The sequence below is a fragment of the Rhinolophus ferrumequinum genome, chromosome 10 (assembly GCF_004115265.2).
Source record: "Rhinolophus ferrumequinum isolate MPI-CBG mRhiFer1 chromosome 10, mRhiFer1_v1.p, whole genome shotgun sequence".
NCBI classification, from domain to species: domain Eukaryota; kingdom Metazoa; phylum Chordata; class Mammalia; order Chiroptera; family Rhinolophidae; genus Rhinolophus; species Rhinolophus ferrumequinum.
Genome location: NC_046293.1, coordinates 87,236,492 through 87,261,722, shown reverse-complemented (window position 1 = coordinate 87,261,722; position 25,231 = coordinate 87,236,492). Strand labels below are relative to the sequence as shown.

Below are 25,231 nucleotides of genomic sequence, written 5' to 3'. Positions count from 1 at the left end.
AACACAGGCCTCTTGTCAAAGAACAGACTCTACTTCCAATGAGTTCACAGAGCCTCGGAGCCGGACTTGAGACCGCCTGGTGATCCCTGAATACCTTCCCTCCCGGTACTGTCTCAACTCCAGTCTCGGCTGGGCACACAGGGAGCCAAGAGCTGAGCAGGGAGACGCAGGGCTGCCTATTACCGGCTTCCAAGGCAGCGGGAGCTCCAGCCAAGGAGCTGTCAGGAGGCTCCCGCATGGCGCCTTCCAGCTGTGGTGACTCGTCCCAATCTGTCTGTCTCCTGTTCTTTTGCTATAACAGCTCTTTTGTAAACAGCTCTGCCACAGTTAGCTGCGTTTCTTTCTGGATGGCGCATTTCACAGTTCCTTCTTTCCAGGCTCCCCTCTCCACCACTGCTCTTCTGCAGTGGGGGAGATGGGATGGCAGGAGGTAGGGGTGGGGGTGTGTAGCAGAGACAGCAAAGGGAGATGGTGAAACCAAGAGAGAAATGGAGAGGAACAGAAAGAAGGATGGAAAGACTCAAAGGGAAGCTAGAGGAATGGGAGAGGGATCAAAGAGAGAGAGAGAAAGAAAAGAAATTAGAAAGTACAAAAGAAAAGCAGGGAAAATGAAGAGAGAGAGTAAAGAAGGAGAGGGGGAAGGAAAGGCAGATGGTAGAAGAAAGAAAAAGGCAGGAGACTACTGATGCAGCCTCACACACCCTGTGTGCTTTCAGAGGGCCTGTCAATGCTCCGAGTGCTTTTAACATGCTTTGGCTCATTTATCCTCACAATGACCATGTGAAATAGGAGCTGTGATTTTATTTATGAGGAAACTGAGGCAGAGTTAGAAAGTGATGGAGGCCAGATGTGAATCCAGGCTGTCTGGCTCCAGAGCCCATGTTTTTCGCTACGAAATTCAGTACACTTTTCCAGACCAAATAAAAATGTGGTGAGGAGGGGGAAAAAAGAGCAGAGAAACACAGTCCTATGGACAGCAGGATCGAAGACCGCAGCATCTGGTGGCTCTGGAAAGGGCTAGTAGTCCTCCAGGATGTGAGCCCTGGCTAGGGTCTGCCTCCTCTATCACAGTGACCCCTTCTTGACCCTGTAGGTTTCCTCAACTTCTCCAAGGCTTTGATGGAGGCTGTCAGAAACCACTTTAGTGCCCCTATGCAAATTGCCAAGGCCCTGGGTATAGTCTGAGGTGGGGTCTGAGTGTGGAAGTGAGGGGAGCCCCAGGGCCTTAGCTCAGGCCAACCTTTGTAGGAGTCCACTTAAGGAGATGAGAATAGCTCTTGGCAGCTGCCTCTCTGTTTCCAGTACCCCCTGGCCCCATAACTTCTGGCTGTGAAACCCAGCAGATTACGGCTGAGCGTGAGAGAGAGTGAGTGTCTGGAGTCCCAGGCACTCCTCTTAAAGGGCCCGTGCCTGGACTTACTCACTAATGGACTCACTCACTCTGAGCTCCAGCACTGGGGCAGCAGCTCAAAAGGTGCCAGGGATACACGGTGAGGAACTGAATTGTCTGGTTTCAGAGTGAAGGCTGGAGGAGCAGCTTTCTCCCTGACAGAAGTACTGGTAGAATCCATTATTTCTTTGTTGAGCCCTCCCTTCTCCCAGTATGCAGAGGTATGTGGCACCGTATCTCAGTCTTTATAAACCTGGCTAACACCGTTTGCCTGCCCTGGTGATTCCCTGAGATACTGTCCCCTCCCCGCAAGCCACTTCCAGTGGCTTTTTTATACAAATTGCCTATCTTGGCTCATGCTGTGGACTTTCCTAAAATCTCTCAAATTTCACAAAACCCAAACAAGAAGCATCTGGCCCCAGTATGCCCCACACCTGTGCTGAGCAGCCCTAAGCCTGGCACTAGTGGCAGTCGGCCTCAGTTCACCGGTTGGCCTCTTGAGGCATCTCAAAGCCCAGAGTGGGTGGCAGCCATCTGCGGATTGCTTTGTGGCTCATGCCAGGTGGCCCTGCATAGGGCACAGGCTGTAGCTGAACTTGGCCTGTGGTGGAGCCCTTTCCAGAAGGCCCCAGGTCTTGCACACCAGGTGGCTGGCTTTGAATGAAACAGGAGCACCACTCAAATGCCTCCAAGTGGGACACACCCAAAGGGCAGACCGGGCAGGCACCAGAGCCCTGCTAAAGTGAATCCTGCTCCATAGGGCCAGCCCCTGCACAATGCCTTCTCCACTGTAGTCACAGCCAGTCCTCACAACAAAGCAGCCTGAGGATCAATCCCTCCTGGTGACATGCAAACAGCAATCAAGGCTCAATTACAACAGGAGGGCACAGACAACCCACATAAGGGACACATCTGGAACACCTGGCTCAGGTGACCAGGGAAACTGTGCCACTGGGCCTCACAGGACACCTACGACCTAAGGCCTCTCTATGAAGACTAGGGGACATAGCAGAGACCTGATACATAGAAACAAACACAGAGAGCCAGCCACAATGGAGAGACAAAGAAAGATGTCCCAAATGAAAGAACAGAACAAAGCTCTAGAAAAAGAACCAAACAAAATGGAGACAAGCAATCTAATAGATGCAGAGTCCAAGACACTGGTTATAAGGATGCTCAGTGATCTCAGGGAGAACTTCAACAAGGAGATAGGAAACATAAAAATGAAGATGGAAAATATAAAAAGGAAACAGTCAGAAATGAAGAATACAATAACTGAAATAAAGAATACATTGAGGGAATCAACAGTAGATTAGATGAAGTAGAAGACTGAATTAGCAATTTAGAAGTTAAGGATAGCAGAAAACACCCAATCAGAACAGCAAAAAGAAAACAGATCTGAGTGGTGAACACACAATGTGAGATATAGATGATGTATTACAGAACTGTACACCTGAAATCTATGCAGCTTTACTAACAATTGTCACCCCAATAAATTTTAATTAAAAAAAAAAGAATTTTAAAAATGAGGATAGTTTAAGGGGCTTCTGGAATAGCATCAAGTCTACCAACATTCGTATCATAGGAGTACCAGAAGGAGAAGAGAGAGAGCAAGGAATTGAAAACTTATTTGAAGAAATAATGATGGAAAACTTCCCTAATCTGGCAAAGGAAATAGACATACAAGCCCAGGAAATGCAGAGAGTCCCAAACAAGATGAACCCAAAGGGGCCAACAGCAAGACACATTATAATTAAAATGCCAAAGGGTAAAGACAAAGAATCTTAAAAGCAGCAAGAGAAGAGCAGTTAGTTACCTATGTGGGAGCTCCCGTAAGACTGTCAGCTGATTTCTCAACAGAAACGTTACAGGCCAGAAGGGATTGGCACAAAATATTCAAAGTGATGAACAGCAAAGACCTAACCAAGAATACTCTACCTAGCAAGCTATCATTTAAAATCGAAAGACAGACAAAGAGCTTCCAAGACAAGAGAAAGCTAAAGGGTTCATCACCACTAAACCAGTATTACAAGAAATATTAGATGAAAAACATTTAGAGGAAAGACAAAAAAAAAAACCACTAAAAATATGAATAATAAAATGGCAATAAGTACTTACCTATCAACAATTACTTTAAATGTAAATGGATTAAATGCTCCAATCAAAAGATAGAGTGGCTGAATGGATAAGAAAATAAGACCTTTACATATGCTACCTATAAAAGACTCACTTCAGATTGAAAGACACACAGAGACAGAAAGTAAAGGGATGGAAAAATATATTTCATGAAAATGGAAATGAAAAATAAAAAGCTTGGGTAGCAATACTTCTACAAGACAAAATAGACTTTAAAACGAAGGCTATAATAAGAGACAAAGAAGCACCCAGTAATCCTGCTTCTGTGTATTTATCCAAAGAAACCCAAAACACTACTTTGAAGGGACATGTGCATCCATATGTTCACTGCAGCATTATTACAATAGCCAAGATATGGAGACAACCTGGGTGGAATGAATGAATAAAGAAGAGGTGGTACATATGTATAATGGAATATTACTCAACCATAAAAAAGAATGAAGTCTTGCCATCTACAGCAACATGGATGGACCTGGAGGGTACTGGGCTGGGAGGACAAGCGCTATACGATTTCACTTATATGTGGAATCTAGAGAACAGAACAAACCCGCAGAACAGAAGCAAACTCATGGATGCCGAGACCGTTCTGATCGTTGCCAGCTGAGAGGGTTGTTGGTTGGTGGATGAAAAAGGAGAAAGGATTAAGATGTAGAATTGGTGGTTGCAAAATAGTCATGCGGATGTAAAGTATAGCGTAAGGAATGCAGTCAGTATATATGGTGTCACGTGGATACTATTCATAGATTTATAGGGGTGATCACTTCTTAAGTTATATAAATTTTTAGTCATTATGTTGTACACCTGAAACTAATATAATGGATGTCAACTGTAATTGAAAAATAAAACAATTATTAAAGTAAACAAATTAAAGTAAACATTCTTTGAAAGGTGGAGACTGAAGAAGATGAGTTAGCTTGAGTGTACGGGTATGGGGGGGAGATCTTAAGACTGACCCTGGGGCCCTGACTTGGCTTTTTCCAGATGGTCCCTATTCTGGAAAATTCCTAGTTTAACCATTGAGGGCTGAGGGGGTGGGAAGATAATGTCAAGGGAGGCTCACAGCACTTCTGGCCAGTCCTACACCCTCTCCTGGGAAGACAGTGGCTGTGCTTCTTCATCCCGTGCTCCCCTGGTCAGAAGAGTGAGGCCTGCCCACTCCTTCCAAATCTCCCACCTTCGGTACTGGGTCCTCCATCGCAAAGCACAGGATGGGTTTCTGTCTCACAGGAAACGCAGCCGGATTTAGTGGATGAGCCGCTGGCCTTCAGGTCAGGAGGGCTGCATTGTAGTTTTTAATCTGCCACAAATTAGCAGTGATGGCTGTGGGGAAGTTACTGCACCCCTCTAGGCCTTAGCTTCTCCATGGATTAAATTGGTGTTGGACATCTTTTGACACCTTGCTCCTTTGTTCTGTGCCCTTTCTAGATTGAATGCTCCAGTATTTCTGACTACTCAGAGAAGATCATTAAGGCCAACCACTTGGACAACAGTAAGACACATCCCTGTGTGTTTTCCCATGGGTGGAGGGGGTGAGGGGCGTGTACTTTCTTGTTTGGGTGGTATAGACTGGCATAAGCGGTATAGAGCACTTGGCCTTGGGGAGCTGGAGCCCAGCTGAGGCCCTATTAGCAGGACTTTGTCCGTGGGGTTCTGAGGTTCCCAATCCCTGCCATGTCAGCCAAGGGCACATTTGTCCCAGCTCAAATTCCTATGAGCCCAGCCTGTGGCTAAATCTTAGTCACCATGCCCTCTGCTTGACCCCAGGTTTTGCAAAACGGCAGCTATTCATCCTCCTCTTCCTTCTCCACACCCCCAGGCCTATCTCTCCCCATCACCCACCCAGTGGAAACCTAGCTGTCCCAGTCTCCGCCTTTGGAGAAACGTGGTCCTCTACTGCCCACCGGCTCTGCTGCTAACGGGGCCGTGTGAGCAGTCGGGTTGGGCTTGGCAGCAGCACCTTCTTCAGGCTAGAGTCTGATTACAGAAATGTATTCCTTTCCTGTCCTCTCTTTACTCCTTTCCCATGCATTGCAGCATTTCCCAGGCCCTTGCCCCTGGAGCCCATCTTGAACACACTCATGCCCACAGACGTCCCTGATCAAAAGACCTCCTTGTATCTTTCGTCAGTCAGCGGGATGAGATTTAGCCCACAGGCTGACTGTTGAGTGGGGCCAGATGACGTAGGGTTTGTAAACTAGGAAAACAAGGATGATGAAGGCCCTTTGGAGAATGGGTTGGAATGGGTTGCAGGCATAAAGAGTGCAGGCAGAGACACACTAAGAGGCTATTTTAGTGCTCCAAGGAGAGGCCTGGCCTAGGGTGGTGGCAGTGGAGGTGGGGAGAGGTGACTGCTGCAGCTATGTTTGGAAATAGAGGCAAGAAAGCCTGCTGTTGGACCATATGTGGGAATGGGAAAAAGACAGGCGCGAGGACTAACTTTTTCTTGCCTTGAGTGCTGGGTGGATGGTGGGAGATGAGGTAGAGCACTTACGGGAAGAAGGCAGGGAGGAAGAAGTCCAGAGTTCTCACTTCCACAGGTAGGGTTTGAGACTCCCATTGGACATCCAGGTAGACGTGTTGAGTAAGACTTGGCTGTATGAGTCGAGAGTTCCAGGGAGAGTGAGAGCATGGAATAAACACTTGGGGGTCTTCAGCCTACAGATGTTATTTAAAGCCACAGGATGAGGCCACTTAGGGATCAAGCATCCCTACCCAGAGGAAAGAAAAGGGCCACAGATAGGGCTATAGGGCATTTCAACATTTGGAGGTCAAACAAAGGCGAACAGGCCAGCAGAGAGGCAGAGAATTTACATTCAGGAGAGACGTGCCATAGAGACAAAGGAAGGTGGAAGTGGTCTGCTGTAGGGCGTGCTAAGCCACCAAGCAAGATAAGAACAGAGGCGTAGTCATTGAATTCGGCCACATGGAGGTTACTAGCATTCTTTTTTTAAAAAAAGATTTTATTGGGGAAGGGGAACAGGACTTTATTGGGGAACAGTGTGTACTTCCAGGACTTTTTTTCCAAGTCAAGTTGTTGTCCTTTCAGTCTTAGTTGTGGAGGGCGCAGCTCAGCTCCAGGTTACTAGCGTTCTTAACAAGAACAGACTAAGTGTCGGGGTGGGGCCCGAAGCCCAGTTAGAGCGGGTTAGGGAGAGACTGTGAAGCGAGGACTATGCGGGAGTCGTCTTGCTGTGATGAGGAACCGAAAAATGGAACAGTAGCTACAGGGCGGCATGGGGTCAAGGAAGTGAGACATGTTTTTAAGGATAGGAAATATAAAAACAAGCATGTACGGTTCGATGGTCCTCTAGAGAGCAAGAGCAAAATGTCAGATACGGGAAAAAGTAAATTCAGGAGCCAGAACCTTGAGAAGGAAAGAGGGTCCAGGGTGCAAAGCGCAGGTGGCAGATTGGCCTCTTTCTTGGAGTAGGGACAGTTTAACCACAGGAACAGAGGGAAGGCGGGGAGTGTGGGTTCACATGGAGGTGGGCTGGTTGTGGGAAGCTCCTGCTTTGTTGCTGCCATTTTTTCAATGAAGAATGAGACAGTCATTGATGGGAAACCCAGGGTGGCGAGGGGTATGCCTTGGAGAGAGATGAGAAGGAATAGAATGTTCTTTTAGAGGGAGGCGGGAGGTTAAACGCTGGGCTAGTGAGGATGGCTGGAGGGTGGTCAGCACCTGTTAGACATGTGTGGACACAGATATGCAGTGAACGCCGTTCTCCCTGTGTCTGATTTTTCTCTTCCCACGCTCAGCATCTTGGGTATGAGTGGAGGGGAGGGCCTCCTGGGCCAGGGCTTTGCTGGGAGGACACAACAGAGGGAGAGGGGAGACTGAGTTATGACAGTCATGGACTGTGGACTCTAAGCTGGGTGAGGAAGTGAGGAAGTGCAGGGGTGGAGGTGATGAGTGACGGTCAAAGAGGCTAGGGGTGAATGGGGAGCAACATCCTTGGGGGCCATGAGCAGAGCCAAGATCCACAGGCCTCTTTCCAGCTCGATTAGGGGAACTGTCACTCAGATACCCCCAACCGCTGGCTTGGCGTTCTGCCTCTCTTGCTTCACTCAGGGGGGCCAAGATCTCTTCTGTACTTAACCTGGGCAGAAGGGACAGAGAGGAGACCTCTCTACTTGCCTACTAAAGATGGAAAAAGAAAACGGCCAATTCGGCTTCTACAAGGGTGACACAGCCTGGCATCCATGTATTTTCAATTGGTTTCCCTTTCCCCAACTACGAAACAGGGGCAAGTGGTTTTCCCTTTTAACAGCTGTGCAAACTGAGGATAGTTGACGTGGGGTGGAGCTTTGGTTTGGGCCCTTGTTGGTGCGCTCTCCTAAGGTGTGTTTATGTTGATGTGAAAGTGAATGAGTACTTGCCAATCCCCAAATTGAAAAGTCAAATCCTTAGAGGGGAGGGGAGGTGCAAATAGATGCGGAGTCAGATTTCCTCTCAGGGTAGTTGCATCTCAGCCCTGAGACCTGAGGTGCCTTGAAAGAACGTTTGGACCATCCCCTTGCCTCTGCACAGGTTTCACTTGCACAGCAATTCCTGCCCTTGGGGGGTCTGCCCATCCCCTCACTCTTCATCTATCTCTATTGCCGCTGGCTCCTGAGGTCCAGAATGCAGCCTCCCAGACTCACCTCCCTCCTAGCTTGCAGAGGGCTATGGCCCCAACCACTGGTAGCAGAGCGTGGGATGGGCCCGGAGGGAGGAGGCTGACAGCAGCTGAGAGATCCCTGACAGCTGAGAGATCCCTGACAGAAGCTGAGAGATCCCTGACCTTCGGCAGCAGGGCAGTTTGGCTCTGAAAGCTTGCCAGGAAAAAGAATTGCACAGCTTCTAGTTGCCCCTTCTGGTTCACACCTCGTGGCCTCGCCTCCCTTCTCCTGCTCCAGACCCCTATAACTTTATAAATTGCCCTTCCCTTCCCTTTTTCTCTTCTTTCTTTTAATTTTCGAAATGTTCCAATTTACAAAAACAGGTGCAGATCCAGCTGGTTTTTTTCCTTTTCTTTGAGCCATTTGAGAGTAAGTTGTTGACAAGATGCCCATTTTCTCTGAATACATTAATGTACATTTCCTACAAACAAGGGCGTTTTCCTGTATAGCCACAGCTCAGCCGTAAATCAGGAGGTTATTAACATGAATACATGTTCATTATCTGGTGCTCAGATCCTTGTCATGTTGGGCCAGTTGTTGCCATCGCATCCTTCACAGCAAAAAGTTTCAGTTCCAGATCACACGGTGCTTTGAGTCGTCATGTCTCTAGTTTCTTTCAAGCTGGCACAGGCTTTCCTCAACTTTCGTGGCCTTTGACCCGTGAAGATCACAGGCCAGTGTCCTGTGGCCGTCCCTCAGTTTGGGTTGTGTGACTCTTCATTTGGGTTCTGGTGACGCATCCTGCAAGAACACCAGAGACACACATGGTGTTCTCACTGCTTACTCGGGGGGTGTGGGGGATGGGGGTGGCTTTGATTTGTCCCGTTCCAGGCGCCATTGACTCCGACCACGTGGTTCAGGCGACGGCGGCCAGGCTTCTCCACGGGAACGCTGCTCTTTCCCCCTTTGTAATTAGTAAGATTTTCTGGGTGCGGTACTTTGAAACCACGTAAATATTTTATTCCTCGTCATTAATTTCCCATTTTATTCAATAGGTTGTGTCTGTTACTACCCATCCTTACTTTTATACTCAGATTGTCCCTGATTTGGTTACTGGGTGTGTCTTCACGCTGCTTTCTAACTCCTTATCACATGCCTCCTGCACGCTTTGTGAGCCTTCTCATTTTCTGGCACAGATGTTTCAGGCTCATCTTGTAGTGTCCACGCCTCTGTTCTAGAACCAGCCATTTTTCTAACAAGTCTTCATTCCATTCAGTGGACAATGGCATTGAGAAATGAGGACGGGGTTAAGTGTGCTCGTCGATTTTAGGGTGCTGATGCTCCCAGGCTGTCTCAGTGGGAAGAACGAGAGACCGTGTGTGTGTGTGTGTGTGTGTGTGTGTGTACATACACACTCACCCAACATGTATTTCTACATCTGTCTATACCTATTGTCAAGTTCATGTGACACCTCCACTTCTAAACCAGCACCACGGTGTTCACTGGAGCTTTTATGTCCCTTTCCATGTGTGACTCCTTTCTTTGTGAAAAGTCTGGCTCCTATTATTCTGAGTATGTTTACGTATTGGATCAATCCCTTTGTGTGTAGACAATTGCTCATTGTCAGCACCTCCTGCCCCTTGAAGATGCTTCTGTCACCCAGTGCTGGGCTCCATCGCCCTGTTCCAGGCAGTCTCTCCCCTCCCTGCTCAGGCTCCGGTTGGCTGAGCCAGGCTGCCCTCCTGCGCCGATGCCCCCGGAACCCCCAACGGCCCCCTCCCACACCTGGGGTGCCCTGCTCACCCCGCTCTGGCTCTGATGTGCTCTGCTGGGCTGCTCTCACCCACTCAGGCTTCTACACACCACTCTGGACTGTGGTGGTATCCATACCCCACCCCTCCCTGGGCAGCACGGATGGCGTTTGCTCAGCCCCTCCTGATGGCTTCAGGATGGAATTATTCCATGCTCTGTATGTTGTTGGCTCCTACTTGATTCTGATACTGAGGCAAAGGCCCAAGAAGGACAAACCACTGTCCCCAAGTGAATACCCACCCCCACCTCTTCCTGGTACCTGTTCCTGCTCCTCACACACTATAGGAAGGAGGAGGGAACCCCAGGCCCTGGGGCCTTTATAAGGCAGAGTGCCTTTATCTCTTCCTCCCTGGGGGCAGCAGCGGTGGGGTGGAGCCGGTGGGACCACCCAGCGCCCTGTCTGTTGCACAGCTCACCGGCCTTGGCATGTGTACTAGAAAGAGGACAGCTTGACTGTATGACGGCTTCCATGGAAATGCTTTTGAAATGAGGCTTCAGCCAGCATTTGTGTGGGTCTCAGGAGTGTAGGTGTACAGACATAAATAACAACACAGGACATAAAATACCTGCCACCCAGAATCAATCAATCTCTCTCCTTCTCCACCTCCACACCGCTCCTCGGATGGATTATTCACATGTAGACACGCAGCTCCAGAAAGCCACCTGCCGTGGACGAGCAACCTTCACGTGGCTGCTTCCACGCGCATGGCCCCCACACGTGCTCACAGCCTCCTTTGACTTCGGCACCGACAACTATTATTTCCTCTGTTTCCCTGCCGAGGAAACCAGTGGGCTGCCGAGATGCTTACAAATGTAGATTCATTTGTGAGTTGACATGGGAGCTCAAGGATTGATACAATTTTTATACTTCTAGAAATAAAAAAAGTATAATCTTTTTACTTCTCAGAAAACTAAAGAGAAAATGTGTATTCCTCCTTTCTCTTCTTCTACGGCTGCGCGTCCTCAGGCATATATGTGATGGATGGAAGAGGCCTGAGCGTAGCATGACAACAGCGACAAGGGGCCTCTGCAACGTGACGTAGCTCACCTTTCTGAGCGCTGCTTGCTCTCTGTAGAGGGGACATGTGGGTGCACCGCTTGCAGGATTGTTGGGAGCTTAGAGATAATGTATGTAAAGTGCCTAATATGGGGCCTCATGTGTAGTAGGAGCTTAACAAGATGAACTATAGGTCCTTTCAAGCTTAATGACTTTTCCAGCTTTGCTCCTTCTTTGCCACACACTCCAAGCCTTTTATAGATGGTGCTGGAATCCTCTGCTCCGGCAGCATTCCTCTGTGCTCTGCAGTCATCCCGTCCTGGAATGATTCCTCTGACAGGGATGTCACCACCAGCCATCTGAGAGCTGTGATTGTTAGAAAGCACTGCCTCCCCGAGACCTCCACGGACAGTGAGCAGCCTCTCACATCTCCTCCCACAGCTTCACGCTACAGCCCCCGCCCCCAGTTGCTTCACCCTTTGTGTTGGTTTGAGTCCCCTTTTTTCTGGCCATGTTTCAGAGCCTCTCTCACCCCTAGAGAGTCACACTGAGAAATAAACACAGCTAGGCAACAGGAGTGCCCAGGTGCTGTACTTGTAACCGTGCAGCTCCAGTTTCCATAGCAGTTGTGGGAAAGGCCAGATCACACTGGTACTGAGCTGGAATCAACTATAGGTGCCTGCGTTACTGCCACGCTGTAGTTCCCAGCCTGCACCTGCTCAGAGGATGTTTTGAACACAGACTGAGTCCCACTTTTTATTTATATTAAACTTCATGTTGTTAGATTTGGTCCTTCCTGACAAAGAGAACATCGTTCTCCTGGGGTTGTTGTTCTCTACTTGGTGTTACCTACAATATTTGATAGGTGCCCTGGGGCGAGTGCAAAGCTCTTTCAGGCTGGTCCACATTCAGCCTTAATCAGCCCGTTGGGCCCAGGTAGCCAGTTGTGAATCCACACAATAATTTGTTACCTTCTCCATGAGGATGCCATGGAGGCGAGGGCCTTGTCAAACTCACTTTCTGTGTCTCAGTTTCCTCATCTGTGAAATGGGGATTATAGTGGCACATACCGCATACGGTCACTGTGAGGATGACAAAGTGATTGTGTGGAAAACCGTGGGGTATTGGAGCAGGCTCTACAGGCTCCTGAGAGCTGATTGTTTAATTTTCGGTAGATTTGTGGAATGGACGAAGTCACTTTGGTGGCTTGAAATTGGCCACAGTGGGAGTATTTATACCACATAAATCACCAAATGCGAAAACGGGGCTTCTTTCCTGGAGAGCAAGTTCTTAAGTATCCATTAGCACACCAGCGTGTAAAATACAACAGTAACTGGTGGGCGGTATGCAGCCAATAAATGTTAACTATTGTTATTATTATTTCATTTATTAACTTGACTAATAACGCTGTCAAAAGAAGAAATGAGATGAGTCAGCTGTAATTGTTTTTAATGAACCTGGACTGGTAGGTAACTCCCGCGGTTGTGACTTCCTTTCCTGACTGCTCGTTAGGCAGCCCGTTAACAATCTTAGGACTGGGTTTCGTGCACTCGTCTATCAGGCATTATCGTGCCACTCTCCAGGCCCTGTGCCAGGCGCTGGGGAGTCCCTGGTGAATGGGACACACGAGATCGTTGCTGTCATGAAGCCTACAGTCTCACAGAGAAGACGCACATCAAAGCACACGAACAAACAGCGTCCAAGTAGAGTTAAAATTGTGAAAGCACTTAGAAAGAAGCATGAGACAAATGAGGCATTTTCTTTCGACTGGGTGGTGGCAGCGGCATTCTGGGGCTGCTCAGCCTGCCTGGCGCCAGGAGCTGGTTCTGTCTTCCCAGCCCTGCTGAGAGTGACATCATGGAGGGAGTCAAAATCGTCCATGGTGGACATCTTTACACCACAGACATCAGCAAACGCTACAAATCAGGGCTCTTTTCCTCTCCCAGAGCCTGTTTTTAAACTGGAATAGCACAGCCTGGAAGGAGGACTGTTCTCTGCCAAGAGGGCATTGAAGCGGAGACCTGAGAGACGAGCAGAGGCCAGCGTGCTAAGGAGGGAGGAAAGAATGTTTACACAGAAGGACTGCTGGTACAATTCCCTGGGGTGGGAGACACTTTCTGCCTGTTCCATGTATAACTAGTGAGTGAGAGTGGAACCTGGCATGATTTTCTGAATCTCTGAGCCTATGGGAAGCTTTGTCACCTTCTATATTCCCACTGATTTCAACCACTCTTGTCTAGTATTGCTCCCTTCTGAATCCCCACCCTCCAGGACAAGCCCACAAAATCATCTGCCTGCAGCCGATGTTTCGGGGATCGACCCCAGCTCCACTACACTGGGGGTTCCAAATGGTCGGTGATAACTTGGGGTGCGGACAGGTCCTGGTAGGCTTCTGATTACCCAAGTGTTAGTCCAGCCAGTGGCTAGGGGAGGACACATGTCAGGCAGTGTCTCTGGCCAGGAAGGGCTCTGGCCAAAGCCGAGAGCTCCAGCTAAACAGACCGGGCCCTCAGCCCTTAAGGAAGCCAGAGCAGGCGAGGACATGAAGTCAGGAAGATGTGCACTGGGGACCAGGCCGAAGCTCAAGTCCTATGTTCTTGGGTGGATAGAGCACTTGGGAAGACAGAGGGGAACTATGTTTAAGTTTCTATTAATACTGTATTGAGTGTACATGTGAGCTCTGACAATTAAGTTTGCGAGCTTGTTGCAAAGATGTTGCTAACCTTTTTTATATCAGAGGGATTATTCATTATGAATTTGTACCAACTGGACAGTTAACCAAGTTTACTATTTGGAAGTGCTGAAAAGGCTGTGTGAAAAAGTTAAATGACCTCAACTTTTCGCCAACAATTCATGGCTCTTGCATCACGACAATGCACCAGTTCACACGGCACTGTGAGGGAGTAAACACTGTGAGCCAGTAAACAAATAACTGTATTGGAACACCCTCCCTGCTCACCTGATCTGACCCCCAATGACTTCTTTCTTTACCCGAAGATAAAGGAAATATTGAAAGGGAGGCATTTGATGACATTCAGGACACCAAGGATAATACAATGGTCGCTCTGATGGCCATTCCAGAAAAAGAGTTCCAAATTTGCTTTGAAGGGTGGACTAGGCACTGGCGTCGGTGCATAGCTTCCCAAGGGGAGTACTTGGAAGGTGACCGTAGTGATATTCAGCAGTGAGGGATGTAGCACTTCTTCTAGAAGGCATTCACGAACGTAATTGTCCGGCCTTAATTGTCTGGCCTCCAGGGCTCCTTTACGCCACTCCGGGTGTGGGGTCTGTTTGCCGCAGGATATGGTCCAAGTGCCACCAGACACTGAGGGTAAAGTTGTTGCTGTCCTCTTTCTCCCATCACCACTGGCTCGAGCATGGGGCTGGGTCTACCTTGTAAAAGAGGTTTATCCGTGAATCTGGACTCTGGAGAAGACCAGGGTGGGAAGCTGAGGCGGGCTGATCGCAGAGAGGTTGCTGGGTTCTGCGATGAGGATAGTTCCGCCTACCTCTCCTCACCCTACCAACCAACCAGACCAGTGTCCAGGGCAAGGGCGGGTTATCTTTGGCCTTCTCTGATTTCCTCCCTGCCACCATCCCAAGCACTTGCTCAGTGTCCACAACAATCCCACAAGGTAGGTGAGTCAGGTATTCTGACCATTTGCCGATGAAGGAATAGAATCTCAGGGAGGTTGGTGAACTGTACACAACAGGCCTACGTTTTGGCTCCATCTTTTGCTTCTCTAAACTCCAGTTCTCTCATTAGGCAAATGGAATAATCAAAGCAACCACACAGGTTCCTGTGAGGATTATTAAGATAATATATGTGAAATCACGCTGCAAGCTGCTATTCGAACTCTACTAATTTTTTACCATCATAATCAGGACTAGTTTAAAGATCTTTTGTCTCTGAACCCAATACTCTTTTTCAAAATTGCTTATTCATCCATCCATTCATTCAGTAACAATCTTTGAATGTGTGTGAAGAGTCAAGTGCTCTGCTAGATCCTGGAAATAGGAAGCTAAAATAGACATCTCAGAGGAAGAGACCATAGGCTGGAGGAGAGTCAGGCCCTCAGAAGGTGTGTGGCAGGCGGCGTGGTCATCACCAAAACATGTGTGTGAGCAGCGTGGCCGGGGAGCAGAGGGCGGCGAGTGTCTGTGCGAGGGGCGGGGTGGGGGGGGTGTCATCACGGAGGCTCTGCTGTCTCACAACATGCTCCCTGTCCTGCACTCATGACCCTCGATGCCCACTCTTCTGTGGGAGAGGATCTGCTCTGGGAAACAGTGAGGAGTCTACAAGGGGGAGACCACTAACTTGGACCCTGTGGGATCTGCTGTCTCGATGGACACATTGCAGGCCCAAATGAGATCAGGCTGGCCTGTTTGTTAAACAAACAAACAAACAAACAAACTGTAGAACAAATGACCATGAATCAGAATGACCAAATTTATATAATAACCACGCAAGTCAAAAAGGAAAAAAAAAAATCTGGATGTAATTTGCAAACTTGAAGTTACAGGGGAAAAAAAATCTCCTAATTTAGAGTTCATTGCTTCCTGTTGTGCATTTAGTTATGATTAATCATTCTAAAATTTACGAGCCAGGGTCTGTCACAGCTAGTTGAACAAATTTTCCATCATCCTTATGGAATAAAAATGCAGCTCTGGAGAGTGACCTCAGTACAACCTTGAGTTGACACAGTGATGTGGAGTCCAGACTGGGAGCGGGGCTCTGCAGCCCATAGCTGCGCAGAACCTTAATATCAGCAGCAAGGATCCCTTTGAAAAGGCTTTCCACGGAGCAGGGATGCCTGTAGCTATGTATGTCCACACAGTTCTTTGAGCCAACCCAATGCCATGCACTGGCCAATAACCCTTAATTAATTGCCAAAACCATGCCACAAGAAGCAGCATTTTGCAGATTGGGAAACTGAATCTCTTAGTTTAAGTAATTGTCTGTTGTGGCTACAGGAAACAGGAAGAATACCTCTGGTGACTTGGCTGGGCAATTGTATCTGGGTCCATAGAAAGAACATGGCCTCTTTTCTGTTTAAATCAGACTTGAGCAATTGGTGCAAGCGAAGTACAGTCTAACTGGACATTGCAGACACTGTTTCTTGATTGATGTCAGTTATTCCCACCAGTCATACTCACAGAATACCTTACACAAGCCCAATATGTATTTGAAAAACCAAAGCATTTTGCTGCTGCAGAGGATCTTAGGGATTTTCAGATCCATCTTCCCTCCTCTTTTTTCCAATGAGGAAGCTGAGGCCCCAGAGGACAGAAACTATTTCATCAAGGTTAGTTGTTAGCTGGAACAAGAGCATAAATTGTCTGCCTCCAGGACCCCAGGCATCAGGTTGTGCAGGTTGGGCACTGCACAAAAACAATTGGGGAAGGTCATGAATGGGGTGTGAAATCCAGTCTCTGCTAGACTGAAGGGAGGTGTGTCTTTTTCCTATCACAAAGGGACCATCTACTTACCAAGCCAAGTGGGGACCACATCTGCTCTGAGAAATGTTTGGATGCAGAAGGGTGATGTTAAGTGAACACAGGTCCCGACTGTTGAGCATTTTATAGGGTTAACCGATTCCTTCTGTCTTTTTGAAACAGTGTGATTTTTGCTGTTCTGTAACCTACTGTATCTCTGTATCTATCTAGCTCTTATCTAACTATTTGTATCTATCTATCTATCTATCTATCTATCTATCTATCTATCTATCTATCTATCTATCTATCTATCTACTGCGGGGCCCATATTGATCAGGATACAGCAGCAAATGGATAAGAGGGCTGGTGCAGAGAACAGGGCCTGCATTCCCTCACTCTGGGGGAGGCACCCATGGATTGTCCCATACATACCTACCTGTCGGACAACACTATATGTTCTTGTCCATTTCTGCTTCTTGTAGTCCTACTGGAGTCCAGTCCATGGGATCGTCATGGTGAACCTTGTGCTGGGCACCCAGGGTGAAGGCCGGGTCCAGAGGCAAAAGAAGACATCTTCCTGGGCCTCAAGGAGGTCATAATCTAATGCCTCCACTCATTCCTTCAGGAACAATCCTTGCGTGTTTGTGCCCACATACACGTGCAGACATTAGGGCAGAGCCTTCAAGAAATAAATGTGCACAGAGAAAAGAAAGGGAGGCCATTGAAACACTTTAAAAATGTTTACAAAAATAAGACAAACCAGGCTTTGCATGCAAATGATTAAGCAGGTGGATCAGGCATATTTGTCAGTTCTTTTTCAGAATAAGGAATATAAATTAGGCACTCTATTTGCATTTTTAAAAATTCTTTACTTTGTCCCCCTATGAGTTCTCTTGGTGCATCCTTGGGCCCTGCTCTGGGTTGAGTTCCTGCCCTTGGGTCTCAGAGCCCCCAGACAACCAGAGCATTCACAGCTACCCACCCACCTCCTTCAAACCTTTGGAGAAGACCAGCTCTACTGCTCTCACTTCTCTGGTGGGGCTCACGAGCAGTAACCAGGAGGGCCACAGGAGCTGGGGTCTCCGTCCAGAGTGACCTGGGCCCATGTGCAAAGTGTCTGGCTCTTTAGAGAGGAGGCCTTATCTGATTAAGCCTTAATTAACTACCAGCTATTGAGAGCAGAACATCATTAGAGGCTGCTAACGGGCACGGCTTCACCTGCATTATCCGCTGTGAAGGCAAGAAAGGAGGCCAGGGACCTGCATGCCCTTTGCCATCTAGGAGCCTCTGAACCAAATTCATTTTCATGAAACTCAGATTCAGAACAGGCTTTTTTTTTTTTTTTTTTTAACTCCTGAGTACAGACCATTGTTCAATTTTTCCAGCAAAGCTCAAGCATTGTGCGATTTTTTCAGAAAATGGTGCAGAAAGAGGGTTTCAGAGGATGAATATGTGTAATCTTTCAAAGGAAATGTCCAGATGGAGCCAGCCAACCAATACATCACCCAGTAGCATCGAAGAGAGCTTTTGCTCTGATCTTTACAACAATGAACATAAAAAGAGACTCCAAAATTAGGTGTCAAATGATCAAAAACCCAACTAAGAAATTTCTCCAGCCACAGAAGGATGGGAGGTCTTGAAAGTGACTCACGAGCCAAGGCCACTTAGAGCAGGGCTTTGTCCCGGCCCCATCCCCTTCACCTTTATGTGGACCAGTCAACAGGGGGAAAATGTCAGATGATGTCTACCTTCTGCTGAACTCTGGCTATGAGCCTGAACTTCACATGTGTTATTTCATTTCATCAGTATAACCACCTGCTAAGTAGATGTCACTTTCCAAGGTTGTTCTCTGGGGAATTGGAGTTTGGTTTGATCAAGTAACTTGTGGAAATCCATAGAGCTAGTAATGAGAAGATCCAGCACTTAAACCCAGGTTTCTCTGACTGCAGAGCTCTTGTCAAAACACCAAGATGCTTCCGTCATGAGCGCCCTGGGGAATGAGCCCTGGCTGTGAACAGATGCAAGAGCAATAGAGGAGTCAAGTCACCGCTGCCTTCTTTGGGTTTCAATTATCATGAGAGCCTAAAACAGGTTGGGGCCATGAAAAGAGTGTTGGAATCATAGCATATTAGACCTGGGCTCTATTTCCACAGCCACCATTTAACCTCTCTAAGCCTTAGTTTCCTTAGTTGTAAATAAGAAGAATAATAGAGTGTTTCCTTCATAGAGTTGTTGGGGGGGATTACATGATATGGCACATGTTGTGGGCTTAGCACAGTCCAGCACATAGTAACTGCTCAATAAATTTAATGGAAACATGCAAGTAGCTTTTAATTCTCTTAGTGGAAACTAGCATGGTGAAGGTTGAGGTATGTCCCATCCTAAAAACAGAATCAGAACAGGGCTGCAACCTGTAGATCTGGCCCTGATGTGGGTCCTCATGGTTCCCAGCTAGGATCCCAGCACAGTGTGGTCTTGGGGTTCTTATTTTCCAGTCATCACCATATTTAAGGGTAAAGTAGAAGAGGTGGAGCTGCCTGTGGACAAGGTTGACATCATCATCAGCGAGTGGATGGGCTACTGTCTCTTCTACGAGTCGATGCTCAATACGGTCATCTTTGCCAGGGACAAATGGCTGGTAAGTGGCCTGCATGCTGTCCCCTCGTCGGTCTGCTGGCTGTCTTGCTGCTCTAGCCCGGCCTACAGCCTAGGAAGAATATGAGGACTTGGGCTAGAAGGTCACCTTTTCCAAGCCCCCCCTCTTTAAGCAGATCTGCTTCAGGGGACAGAATGATCGTCCCAAGGTCCAACGTGTCTAACTGTGACAACCTTCTCCTGTAGATCTAACTCTGGCTTCTTTCACTGTAATTGACACCCATTCTGTGTTACCAAGACAAACATCTGTTCTGGTCAACAAGTACTTAGGATTGCATGGCTACGAGACAGCCAAGCATGCTTCTGACCTTGGCTTCTTCAGGCTGAGAGGTCGTACCATCTTCTACTGTTCCTCACTAGATTTACCTTTCCCCCAACTCCATTTGCTCTATTGATTCCACCCGGGTCCCTCAAATTTTCCTTGCTCCAAACTAAAAAGTGAGCTTTGCCATCTGAGCCCTCACCCTGGCCCAGGTGACAGCCTGCTGAATGAGAAATGCTGGCAAGGGGATGCCTGTCTGGTGACTCTATGTGCAGTTCAAAATGTGATGTCTTTGTCAGGTGAATAGATTACAAGACCCATTTCCCCACAATTCATCAACAGAAACCTGGAGGGCTTATGTTTCCAGACCGGGCAGCTTTGTACGTGGTAGCAATTGAAGACAGACAGTACAAGGACTTCAAAATCCACTGTAAGTCACCTCTTCGTTCTCTGTTGGGTTTTTTTGTTTTGTTATTGTTTTGTTTTTGTTTTTGTTTTTGCACATTTACAGTGGCAGGCACTTCAATGGGCCTGAGACGAGCAGCCGGTCTCATGAACACACTGCTATGTCTGTGGAATCGCCTCTGACCCTTTCTGGATTCTTCTGTCTATAAACGTTTTCCTCTGGTCCCAAGGGTAGGAGGTCTAGAGAGAGAAAATAAACAGTATGGCTGGTATAAGATGAATATCCTGGAGTGAGAGAATGAATGCAAAGTGAATGAAAAATTAGTTGAAGCAGTAGAAGCTGAACTTTTGCAAAGAACAGCAGACCAGGTGGCTGGAAGTCAGCAGGTTCAGTTATCCTAAAACCCCACCACAGGGGTCAGAAATGGCAGGTCTCTAGCCAGGACAATCATTCTGATCTTGCCTTTGTACCACTCAGACTTACCCAAAATGATACCGATTCTTCTTTACATTAAGTGAAATAGGTTTTCTTCTCTAAGGTTCTTTTGGGGAATGGATGGCGGTGGGGGTGGGGGTGGGGAAAGATGGAGACTTTGCATATGCTCTCACATCCAAAGCTGTATTCATAACGCTTTCTCAGCTAAAAATTTGTTCTCTGAAAAAAAAGAAAAAAGCTCCCCCCTCAACCGAAAAAAAAAATCTCTTCATTGTTTTATCTGGTCCAAAAATGTCTGCTTTGTTCTATTTCATTTAAAAGGTAACATTTCTCAGTGACACAGGCCTGGTCTTCCACAAGATTATAGCAAACATTTCTAACCTTTTGTAAGGTTAGAAATGGCCACATCTCCCAACCAGAACTAAACATGACAAAGGAACAAAAAACCCCTCACACACGTAACACACACACAAATCAGCCCAAAGCAGGAGACAGAAACAGCAGAAGTCTGTGGACTCAGCAGATCCCGGGGTCGTGCTCCTTCAGGCATCACGTCCTCTTTGGCAAGATGACAGTGGAGGGGTCACAGACTGAGCAGATGAGGAAATGCCTCTTGCCCTGAGAGGCTGAGACTCAACAGTTCGGCAAATTGATTCACACAATTGCCATGTAACAGTTGTTCATGCCACTGATGAGATCTCAGCTAGACTGTGCTATGGAATGTATGTGTCTGTGTGTGTTCACACCCTACTGGAAATATAACATCAAAGGATGAAGTTCAGAGCCAGGTTCAGAAGAAGACAGACATGGGATAGTTATTTGAGGCTCTGTGCCCTCTTCCTCCGGCCAATCTGGCATCATTTCTAACATTTGATGAGGATTGAGGTGGAGGGTGGCCCAGGTTAGATGATCACGCTTTGCAGTCTGCCAGCCCTGGGTTCAAATCCTACCTGGGTCACTATAAGCAAATTACCTAACACCTCTGAGGCTCATTTAGAGATAATGTCACCAATCCCATAGACCTGTTGTGAGGATTAAGTGAGATTATACATATCGAGGGATGCGACAATTCCTGGTGCTACGTGGCACCAGCATGGTCTAGTCTCAGAGCGTGTCACTAAACCCCTTTCTGTTCATGGCTCTGGCAATTCCAGTGGATCTGAGTCTAGGACAGATGTGCTCTCATGGTAGATTGCAGAAACAACTCAACAGTGAACAGTGATCAAATGTATGCACAAATAGAATACATTTTGCCCTAAAACTGCATTGTAACGCTGCTTTTGAAGTCTTTGGCGTGCAACTGTACTGAATAGTGTTTTGTTTTGTTTGATTGTTTTTTTTTTTAATCAAATAGTGTTTTGAGGAGAATTTTCAGGCTAATCCTTCATTCTTATGGGCACTTAAGTATTGATTGAGCTCCCACCCTGGGCACAGCTCATTAAGGAACTCCTCATGGTTTAAAAGCAAACACACTTTACCTTCCTCCCTTCCCTGGGTTACATTCAAGAACCTCTGGCATGGGCACCTTGTAATGAGCCAGCTGGGGCCAGAAGGGGACTGGGGAGGCCCTGGTGCTCAGGTGCTAGCCCAGGACTGGAGATCATGTGATTTAGTCCTGCACTGTTCACTGCAATTTTCATAGCTTCTGGGAAAGAAAAAAAAAATTGAAAGTCAGCTCCATTTTTCTTGTGGAATATTTGCTCTGGGGTATCTGTCAAAAACAACAGCAACAAAAACAAACAAACAAACCACCAAACAAACAAAAAAAACTGAGCCCTCCAAGAGGTCCTGACTCTTGAACAAAAATTAAATGCACATTTAAAATTTATTTCAAATGCTGTTAAGTTTTCTATTCAAATGTTTTTTAAATGATCTGGTTTTGGTTTTAGTAAAGGATGCAAGCCCATTTACAATATGTTTCAAATAAATGAAGATTTCTGGTTACTCTGAGTTCTAAATCAAAATGAAGCATAAAGGTTGCTGGTTGCTAAGGGAACAATTGTAAGCAAATTTCAGTTGGCTCAAGAACCAGCTAAAAGAGAATAATCTTAAAGTGGGCCAGGAGAGTGAGACATGCCCAGGCCCTTTCGGAAAATAATTTATTAGGGATAATTTCTCCTCTCCCCATCTTTCCTCTCTTCTCGTTTCCTCTCCTCCCTTCCCCATCCTTCTCCTTCTCTCCTATCTCCTTCCCTCTTCTCCTCTCCCCTCCGCTCCTCTCCTCTCCTTTCTCAACCACATACAACATGGGAACACAAGAATAAGTGAAATACAGAACCTGCCCTCCATTTGCTCCCCAACTACTAGAGAACATAGAAAGCGAGATAAATGACAGGCATGTACTAAGCTCACAATACATATTTTGTTGAGTGAATGAATGAGCAAACAAATGAATGAATAAAAGTAAACCGGCAGAAAAAAGTGCAAGGTGTAGTGTTTAACACCGAGAGAAAAGAGATCAGTTTTTAAAATTTCTGCTATGGAAGAGATTTATCTCAAAATTGGAAGGGAACTTGGTGAGTACGCTGTTTGATTTCTTACCCAATACATGAATCTGCAAACTGCTGAGTCCGAGGGATGGACATCAGCTTCCTGGCTTGTGGGAAGATGAAAAGGCAGGCCTCTGCCAGGCCAGTGGTGCCTGTCGCTGGAGGGTTGAAAGACAGGCCTTCCTGGAGGGCTCAGTTGCTGTCCATAGGTTTCCCCTCCACCTCCACCTCCAACATCCAGAGTTCTAGTCTCTGGCTCTGACCTATTGTACACAAGGACTTGACTTTGTTCCTGAGAGCCTGTACTATATAACCCTATTGTAAACACCTTTCCTTTCCTCTAGAGGAGAATCTGTAAGGGGCACCTGGTGGCACCTGCTCTGTTCTTCTCTGAGGCAGTCCTATTGGCTCTAGCAATTGCTACAACCAGGGTGGGAAGGGAGGATGTAGCTACAGCTCTTGCCACTGAAATGTAAAATTTGTACTCCATTACTTCATATTTCTTTTTATCCAGCTGCTTTGAGATTTTTTTCTTTATTTTGATATTTATTAGTTTGACTCTAGTGTGTCTATTGTATTTTTCTTTGTTTCTATCCTACTCGAGGATCTATGGGATCCTTGGATTTATGGGCTGGTGATTTCATTGGTGTAGGAAATTTTTCAGCCATTATCTCTAGAAATATGTATTTTTTCTGCCTGATTCTCTTTCTCTTCTCCAGGGTCTCCAATTATACATATGTTAGTTGTTTGATATTGTCTCATTGATCTTGGATGCTGTATGGTTTTGACCACTTTCCTCTTTATATTTAAGTTTGGATAATTTTTATTGACCCATTTTCAAGTTTCATTATTTTCTCTGATGGGTGTATCCATTCTGCTAATACACTCACTGAAAAAATTCTTTGTCTCTGATATTGTGATTTTCATTTCTAGCATTCCATTGGCTCTCTTTGGTAGTTTTCATCTCACCAGTGAAAATTTGCATCTTTCATGATTTTTTTCATTAGACACTTTAACATATTCAATATAGGTACTTTGAAGTCTCTGTTGGATAATTCCAACCTCTGAGCTATCTCTGAGTCTGATTCTATTGACTATTTTTTCTTTTGGTGATGGATCATAATTTTTCTTTTTCATGTGTCTTGTAATTTTTTCTTAATGCTGAAAATTGTCAGTAAAAGAATAGTAGAGATAGATGAACAATATTTGTGCCCAGAAAATAACATGTGTTTTCCTCTGCCAGACTTTTAAATTTGGGATTTGAGTCAATCTAGTCTGGGCTTTGGTTTTTGCTTTAGTTACATTCATTGTACCATAGTGCAGTTCTTTTAAAGAGCTTGTTTTAATCCATAAACCAAACCTCACAAATCCTTCTGATGTTATTTCTTTTAATTACCAGAAAATTATAACAATATTTCCTGGAAGCCAGTGGCCCTGACTCCACACTCCCTCATTCGATAGATAAGACAGAATTGCGACAAAAAATTAATCTGCTTGATTTGTGTTTTCTCCCATCCCTGCTCCACTTCTGTGAACGGAGCTAATGGGAAATGAACGGTCAGCAGAAAGGAGAGGAAAAAACCTAATGTCCTGGATGAACTGTCTCCTGAATAACTAACTGAAGATAGGGTAGTCTAGCTGGAGAGATAGAACATGAACTAACCCCTGGAAGGGTAACTAAAATACCCGGCACTGTGAAGCAGTACAGATATTAAATATTTGGGAATGAAAAAAAGCATTACTTGTGGGCCTGTATAGTGCCGGATGCTGTGCTGTGTACTGGTGCTGAGGATACAGGAGCGGTCCCATGGGTGGGAGTAGTTGGAAAGGGTTTCACAAAGGCCGTGAGATTTTAAGCTCCCCATCTGAGAACTGGAAGGAACTTTAAAGGTAATCTAACACAAACGTTTCCACACTCTGGTTGGAATTGCCCATAGAGATTTGTAAAATTCCAGGTTCTTGGGCCCCAAGTCTGGAGACTCTGATTTGGTAGATCTGGTTTGGGCCCAGCCATCTGTACTTTAAAAAGTGTCCCAGATGATTCTGGAACACAGAACTACTAAACCAAACTCCTCACTTTACAAACAAGCCCAAAGAAGGGGACTGATCTGCCTGCCCATAGTCGCACAGCTCAAATGGTGGCAAAGCCAAACCTTACACCACATGGTAACAAGCATTATGTATCAATGCTTTGTATGAGTATGTGCCAGGCACTGTCTCATGCACTTCACAGATATTATCACATTTAATCCTCCTAACAACCATATACAGTATCTGTAATATCATCATCTCTATTTTAAAGAAGAAGAAAACAATTCTTTGAGAGGTTAAGTTCTTGCAAAGGTTACACAACAAACAAATGGCAGAGCCCAGGTTTGAACTCCGAAGTCCAGGCCTTTAACTTTTACACACACAGGCTCTCTAAGGCATTTGCCCAACACTTGCACTGAACCTTAACTTACGGCATGGCCGAGAGAGAAAGAGAGAGAGAGAGAGAGCAGGAGAATGGCTGCAGGTCTCGTAAGGAAGGATTTAAAGGAAGGCTGTGTGCCTTAGTGTGTGTGTGTTTTATCTGGGGAAAAGATGGGTCACTATTTCCAGACTCTAGAAGGGG

General features: G+C 46.5%; 1 protein-coding gene across 5 annotated transcripts in view; it reads left to right on the top strand.

Annotated features, from left to right (window-relative positions):
- PRMT8 (protein arginine methyltransferase 8) overlaps positions 1 to 25,231 on the top strand; it is an 89,169-nt gene that overhangs the window by 47,327 nt on the left and 16,611 nt on the right. For all 5 annotated transcript variants that reach the window (XM_033118480.1, XM_033118479.1, XM_033118481.1 and 2 more), the window contains 3 exons: positions 4,952 to 5,015; positions 18,866 to 19,008; positions 19,630 to 19,717. In XM_033118480.1, coding sequence (XP_032974371.1) covers positions 4,952 to 5,015; positions 18,866 to 19,008; positions 19,630 to 19,717 — 295 coding nt within the window. The remainder of the gene's footprint in view (positions 1 to 4,951; positions 5,016 to 18,865; positions 19,009 to 19,629; positions 19,718 to 25,231) is intronic.